Raw genomic sequence first — 7,897 nt, 5'->3', positions numbered from 1 at the left:
TGGGCGCGTATGTCCCTCATTGCCGCATCGGTAACACTTGATGAATGGTCTCGAGCTCTGCGTGTCCGCCAGTGAGCCGCTTCGGAGAGGAGCAAGAGCAGCTAACACCTGATTCTGAGCAGCTAACACCTGATTTTGAGTAGACTCTGCTTGCTTTTGTAACCCTAATCCTAATTCCTTTAAAGTTTCTGCTATAAATGCCTGTGAAGCTGTTGGCATTAGTGCCATTCGCTCTAAAGCTTCCTCAATAGTCCAATTTGCCCCTAAAGTAGCTAACACTCTTGCATTTGCCTAACAGGTTCACTTTTTACTCCAAACTAACTAACCGTAGAACGCAATTGAGCTAACATCTTCCAATCTAAGGGAGTATATTCCGCTATATTATGTGTAAGGTTCCCCTGTGCATCATACTGTGGTGTGTATGTGACCGGACATGCAAGATTAGAAGCTACTTCCACTGCCTCGCCATCCCCCATTTGCATTACTTCTTTTGCCACAGCAGCCCAAGCTTCCCTCCTCTGTTTAGCCATCTCCCCCCATAGGTCACTGTGTGCCCCCGGGATAGAATCTGGCCCTTTAAGGGTGCTATGCTGCTGGCACTTCAGTACCGAGACCGAGTTCTCGCACGGGGAAGGCGGTGGAGCAGGGGCCGGCTCGTGCGGGGGAAGCGGCCCCCCCCTCTCTGGAGCTGACAGTGAAACCGGAGTCGACTCGCGCGGGGGAAGTGGCCCCCCCGCCAGAGCTGGCTCGCTCGGGGAAGCGGCCGAGGCAAAGGTGGCGGCGGAGGCGAAGCTGGCTTGCTCCCACCCCCACCATCCGACCCGCCTGAAGCTGGCGGCGGAGGCAAAGCTGGCTTGCTCTTACCTCCACCATCCAACTCGCCCTCCTCCCCCAACAGTAAGGGTGCAGACGGTTCCACACTATGTATAGGAAAATCCTGCACACCACTCTGCTGGGGACTCTTAGGCATAAGTATCTGAGTTACAGAAGGTGCCAGGGGATCATCCTCACGACCATACCCTATATTCCTCTTATGAGCTTCTGTTGCCCTTTCTGCTGCCTTTCTCTCAGAGACCTGCTGAAGTAACGTATTATATACCACCCGCCATAACTTGCCAAATTTCTTTGCTGACTTATCATCATCTAACACTGTATCCCACAGGACATCCCCAAACTTTTTCCACTCTACTATCTCATGAACTGTATGTGAATTAGCAAAAATTCCTTTAGAATAACCATAAGCTAATAACCCTGGTAATTCCTTTTTTAAATCTATCCCTTTTACTCCTCGCCTTTCTAAATATGAGGAGAAGGGATCGTATGCCGCTTGCTATCCATACCTATATATCAGCGCGTGCTGTTGCAGCCCTCCAGGCTTCCTGCGACACCTAGAGACTTGAGTCACCGTTGTGATCCTCAAGGGTGCTTTTAAAATCCGGCACCATCCCGGCTGCGAGGACTCTCACCCAACTTCCTAGACCGTGGCGAATTTATAATCCAAGAAAGTGAACGTTCAGAGTGCTGCCCGCATTCTCCACCATTTGTCGGAGGAAGGAGACCCAGACACCAGTTGGTTCATCCAAGTCCAATTTATTGATCGAATACGGCGGGTTAAATATAGTTCTTAATAAGCTTCATACATATTGCAAAAGTTGAGCTCAGGATTGGTTAGTTACATATCAGCAACTACACCTACTTCTACATTCTTGTGCTTATTCTTCTGTTACATTCTGCAGATATTCAGGACTAATCTCACCTCCCTTTCCTCATGTTGCAGCAAGGTCATCCGGCATTCTTGCCTGTCAGCAGTCACTGAATCAGAGACTGCTGACCTCCCTCTTTCAGCTTAACCAGTGGCATTATGTCAGTATGGCCTTTCTCAGCTAACCAACTCTTAATAAAATCCTCCACACTGCTCCTTCCTGCGTGGAGACTTTGGACACAAAAGCCTTCATGCTCTCAGCAACTGTTTCCAAGTCATAGTTTTGCTCCTCCTCATTTGGGGAAGGAAGGGACTCATTTCTTGTCTCCTTCAGCATCTGATCCAGAGCACCTCGTGTAATATCCAGCCAGCTGTCATCTGAAAGAACACAGCACACATCTGTTACTCTGCACAAGCCTGCTGGCCCATAGGCCCCAACCAGCTGACTGACAGGACTGCAACCATCCTGCAGCTCAGCTCTGCAGCTCAGCTCTTGTGCTGGTCCTGGGTCACACACAGCAAAGCCAGAGAGAGGCTGAGAAGAACTGAGTGCAGATTTCTTGTCACTACTTAAAAACTCTGTTTTGCAGAGCTCAAACTCAGAGAGACCATTCTAGTCACTGAGAAGCCTTGGGCCACTCAGTGGAGGAAGAAAGGCTTACTCTAAAGTGGGAGAGCCAACCCAGTGTTTAGTCTTAAGGAAGGCTGGATTTGCTCTCCCTTCACAGCTGTCAGCATTGCCCCTCTCCCCCCACAAATAATCATCTGTAATAGGAATAATTCCCCCATCCAGCTCACCATCCCCTGCAGGAAGAAAAGCTGCTTCTCTCTCCAATTCCTTCACATCAATGGGGGTTGTCTGTAGTAGTGTCAGGATTTCATCACCTGGGCTCACTTCATCACAGCTAGAAGTAATCAATTTACTGAAATGGATTCAATGGGATCACATGCTCTGCATTCAGGTTTTCACTTGAATTCTTCCATTTTCCTTCTGTGTAAGCACATCAAAAAGGGAAATGAATCTAGGGAAGTACCAGAGCACTACACAGAGCATTGACCAAAACAGGACACAGTCAGTCCCTGCAATTCCCAGCTGATGGCTCCAAAGCCCATTGGTCATGGCTCCTTTCCTTCACATTTCATTTGCCTTGGTAAATATTAAGATTACCTGATGCCAACCAGCACAGACTGGAAACTGAAGAAAATAACAGTCAAGATATTATGGGCTGGCAAAGCCTCAGATATTTCTGTAGTGATTTATTTTTTGGATTTGATCGTCCAGAGAAATCCACAGCCAGCTCCTTGAGCAAAGGAGACAGATTACCCTGTATTCATTATTCACTGGGACTGCTTTTCAATGAAACTTTTCTACACTTTCTACAGTCAACCAAGCAAAAATTGCTTTGCAGTCACCACAGAATCCACCTGGAAGAGCTCAGCATTTCACAAAACCAAGATAAAAGAGTTACTTAAGCCAGAACCCCTCCCAGTGGAGCATTCCAGAGGAATTTGTACTTGTATGTCCTGGCCACAGCTCCCATGTTCAATGTGCAGTGGAGAAAAGGGTTCAGGTGTTTGTAACAAGGATTTCAAAGGTCACTTACAGGATTTGTAGGGTGTATGACACTCATGAATTTCAAGTAGCTCTCACCTTTCTGGCACTGCAACAGATTGCTGGAAGTGATCTTCTGCCATGTGCAACAGTTCCAGGTACTTGGCTGATCCTTCCATTTCTCCCTATTGAATGCAAGTCACAGGCATGAACCCAAACAATTCTCCCTCCCCTTCCTCCTCACAGTCAGGCTTCCTAAGGGTGACTGTTGGTCACACAGGAATGCTGAGAGAACCAAAACAACTAAAACCTCTTGGCCAGGTACACTTGGAACTCAACATAGCCAAGGGGCACTCCTGTATTTAAAGTATATTAAAGGATATTAACCTAAGAATCTCAATAAAGATGTCCAATTTTATAACCTTCAAACAAGTAGTCAATTTATGTCCCATTTATTAACATCAAAAAAGTAGTCAAAGGCATCTTAAAAAAAGAAAAAAAAAAACCCACAGAACCTCACCAAAACCCCCAGAAGTCACAAAAACCACACACACATAAAAATTACACTTGCATGGGCCCAGATAGGTCGATGGTGTTATGTATGGATCTTGAAGAATATTGAATTCCAGAGGGGTGGAAATGAAATGTAAACCAGTGAAATCAGTTACACCTCACACAATCACATATGGGAGTTTTCTTCACTCAAGTGTATTTCTCCCCTTGCTTTAGATGAATGAATCAATCCCCACATCTTGCTTTTTCCTTTTTAATTTCCAAAATAAATTACTTTCAAAGGGGAACAACCTGCACGTGTCCCCTTTAAACACATTGCTTCATTTCACACAGAGATAAGGATTCAAGCTCCTCACACAATTTCAAGGGTAAAAATGTATTTTCCCTGGAATGTTTAAAAGCCACAGACTCTGAAATACTCACAGACCTTGAAATAATCCTTCTCCTTCAAGCTCCTGAGGAATCTCTCCCACAGAGGACCGCTTAACACGTTTCTCTTGGCATCAGGAGCCACTTTACTGCTCTTGGAGCACAACATTTCAAAGCCATGAGACTGCAGATATAAGATGCAACAACAAGAGGTTCTCAAGGTGTGACAGACTTTGCTCACATTTCTCTGGACAAGCAGGCAACCTCCAGACAAGGACCCATTCCCTGGGCATGCATGAGCCAAGGCCAAAATGCCCCAGGAATCATTACCAGCTTCATGCCCAGCTCGCAGGCTCTGTACTGAGGATGAGCTGGGGCGGGCAGGGTGTATCCACTGCGTCTGTCTGGAACAAACTGCTGCTGCACCAGCTGTGCATATAAACACCGAGTGAAAGTCACCTGCAACAGCCACAGCAGAAACAAACACTCCCTGCAGCGCGACTGGGCTGGGGACAGCCAGCAAACTCCCTCCAGGTCACCAGAGTGGGTTTGGAGGCACCCATATTACAGGCAGTGCCTGAGACTGCATTCAAAATATATCTTAGAAAGATTTTTCTGATAAATTGCTTTTCAGGCCTTACAAAGTTTGTTCCAAATTGAAATCCCCAAGCAAATATAAACTTTTGTCATTCTAAATACATTAGGAAAAATCCTTGATATTCTGGAAAATCCCTATTTGAACTGGCACAAGTTTCATCAAATACATCTTGTTTCCTTAACAACAATAATTGTTACATGTTTCTCTTCAACTGGAGAAGTGCTTCAGGAGAACCAGCATAGCCCAACTGCTTCAGAGCATCCCAGGCATTAAAAAGCAGCATTTCAGGTGCTACAGGCGACCTCTGCTGGTTCCTGATCCTAAGTAAAGCCCTGAATGCAACGTTCTCAACTCCCTCACTCTGTCTGTTCCCTCAAACAAAAGGAAAGTATGAGCCTGACACTCTAGGTACACACTTGCAATCTATTTTGGTCTTGTGTTCCAGCCCTTGTAAGACTCCTGGAGTAGGGGAAAAATAATTGAACAATTTTTTCCTAATGACCAAATTAATGATCTTCACTTTAATCCACTGCCATTAGCAGCCATCCATATCCAGGTGAAGGTGTCTGCTTATTATTTCACCTGAACAAGACAAAGCCTGTGTCCTTACAGAGACAGCAACACTCCAGCCCTGAGCATTCCCTACTCTGAGGGCAGCAAATCCTCTGGCCTAAACACTCCACAACACAGTAGAAATAAAATAATGCAAGTAGTACTAGCAGAGCTAGAAAGTTCAGGTGGATACAGGAGTGCTTATGAAGGGAGCAACAGTCAGGGACAGACAGCACTCTGGATTTTCAGAGGCAGTCAGACCACTTGCCTAGAAGTGCAAGAGAAAACTCCAGCTGCTACAGAAAAGGCCATTGGGTCCCCCTTGCCAAGTGCACACAAGTTTTTCTTACCCTGTTTTTACTGTTCTCAGGATTCAGCCACTTTGGGAGAAAATCAGCTGCTTCTATCAAGAGAAACTCTCCATCGTTGTCATCAATTCTGGCCAAGGAGAAATTGGTTTCTTAGCAGGAAAAGCCTTGCAGAGCACAACAACACACTTCTCAATTCATGTCCGCTGGGGTTTTTTTAATATTCATAAACCCATAGAAAGGCTTAGGTTAGAAGGGATCTTAAAGATCAACACCTGGTTCCAACACCCTTGCCACAGCCAGGCACACCTTCCACTAGCCCAGGCTGCTCCAAGCCCCATCCAACCTGCCCTTGGACACTTCCAACGTGTCTGGGATGGGGAAACACCTCCAAGGATGGGCAATGCTAAGACAGGACCTTCAGAGCACAGGCACTGCCCCTTGGCAGCCCTCCCACTAAAGCAGCTCAGCAGCACCCGCCTTACCTGGCTGCCAGCCCCGCGAACTCCCTGCTCATGTCCCGCAGCAGCTACACAATGAACCACTCATCCTCCACCTTATCCCCGAACACCGCGGTGCCGCCCAAGTGCGCCGGGATCTCGCCTGCACGGGGCACAGACAGGAGAGGCGGCTCAGCAACGCCGTGCCCAGCAACAGATTGTCCACACGGGCTGCGGAGTCTCCCTCACTGCGGATATCCCAGACCCTGCTGACACAATCTTGCGTCCTGTGCTCGGGGATGGCCCCGCTGCAGCAGGGAGGTGGCACCAGATGCCTCACTGGGTTAACCCGTGCTGTGACACCGAGTGTCGGGGAAGCCGCCGGGTCCCCCTCACACGCCGTCGGTTCCCGGCCGCCGGGTTGCCCTCATACGCCACAGTTCCCCCCTCAGACGCTCCTGGTTCCCGGCCGCCGAGTTCCCCTCACACCCCCGCCCCCGGGTGCTCCTCACACGGCCCAGTCGCCCCTCACACACTGCCGGTTCCCGGACGCCGGAGTCTCCTCAAAAGATCCCGGTTCTCGGCCGCCGGGTGCCCCTGACACTCTCTCAGTCCCCACTCACACTCTCCCGGTTCCCGGACTTCGGATCCCCCTCAGACGCTCCCGGTTTCCGGCCGCCGGATTACCCTCAAAAGATTCCGATTCCCGGCTGCCAGGTGTCCCTAACACTCTCCCGGTTCACCCTCACAAGCTCACGGTTCCCGGCCGCCGGATCCCCTTCAAACGATTTCCGCCCAGTTCTCCCTCAGAGACTCCTCGAGTCCGGCCGCCGGGTTCCCCCTCACACACCCTCGGTCTCCCCTCACGCTCTCCCGGTTCCCGGCCGCCGGGTCCCCCTCCCAGTCCCTCCGCGCCTCCCGGCCCGCTCCCGGCTCACCGCGGCCCGGCACGTAGCGCAGGCGGAACGGCTGCCGCTGCCACACGCAGGCGGCCAGGAGCGGGGCCAAGCGCACCAGGGCCAGCTCAACGCAGCGCCGCAGCAGCGCCTCGCCGCCTGGGCCCGCCGCCGTCGCCAACAGGCGGGAGCGCACCGCGTCCTCGGGCAGCGCCGGCCGCAGCAGCGCCTCCATCGTGCCGGGGCCCAGAGCGCTCCGCCCCCGGGGAGGAGCGGCGCGATGGCGGCGGCGGGGCGGCGGCGCTGAGGGTGATATCGCGATACGCGCGGAAACCGGTGTAGCCGTGAGTGGCCGCCGCTGCCCCGGTGCCCGGCGCGGCCCCGAGCCCCAGCGCGGTCCCGGTCGCGATCCCCCCGATCCCGCTCCCGGGCCTGCCGCCCGCGCTGCCCCCAGCACCGAGCAGGGCCCCATGACGGCCCGGTCACCCCCTGTCCCCGACGGGAGATGGTTCCCGGCATTCCTGAGCACCGGTCCCGGCCCGACACCGGTGGGACCGAACGCGATTAAATCACTGCAACCGGCTCTTATCCCCTGACTCGAGAGTTGGGTCAGTTCTGACTTACTCGGCTCGTTTACTCTTGTTGTATTTAATTTTATTCAATGTAATTAATCTACAGGGATAACGGCGTCATCTCTGCTTTTAGGGAGGTGTATATCAATTCGCAGCATCTTAGGTTTAAGTTTAACTGATTTTGATCTAGCTGTCCTGTTGGTATAGGGTCAAATTGCCAAGGCCAAGAGACTTGAATATAGTTTTGAGGCAGAAAACATCTGGGTTTGTTGCCAATTTTCCAACCATGTAGAGCCAGGGCCTGGCCAGAGCCCAGACCCTCATTGGGAGGGTCTCCCCCACATACCTTAAAAACAAATCTCTCAATAAGGCCAGCTGTGAGATGCCCCAAACAA

The 7,897-nt window shown here is 50.7% G+C and overlaps 1 protein-coding gene across 1 annotated transcript; it reads right to left on the bottom strand.

Moving 5' to 3' along the window:
- Positions 1-1,462: 1,462 nt before the first annotated feature.
- On the bottom strand, positions 1,463-7,165 carry LOC128946054 (protein ecdysoneless homolog). The gene is given in 9 exon segments (XM_054289984.1): positions 1,463-1,474; positions 1,914-2,080; positions 2,501-2,607; positions 3,354-3,439; positions 4,195-4,320; positions 4,467-4,595; positions 5,637-5,724; positions 6,080-6,197; positions 6,973-7,165. Coding segments are annotated over 9 exon segments (1,026 nt in total).
- Between the last annotated feature and the right edge of the window lie 732 nt (positions 7,166-7,897).

Source organism: Melozone crissalis, unplaced genomic scaffold, assembly GCF_028551555.1.
Source record: "Melozone crissalis strain CALT ecotype California unplaced genomic scaffold, PUWL_Pcris_2 ptg000073l_1, whole genome shotgun sequence".
In the NCBI taxonomy this organism is placed as follows: Eukaryota; Metazoa; Chordata; class Aves; order Passeriformes; family Passerellidae; genus Melozone; species Melozone crissalis.
The sequence above is the reverse complement of the archived record's forward strand: the minus strand, read 5'-3'. Positions and strand labels throughout refer to the sequence as shown.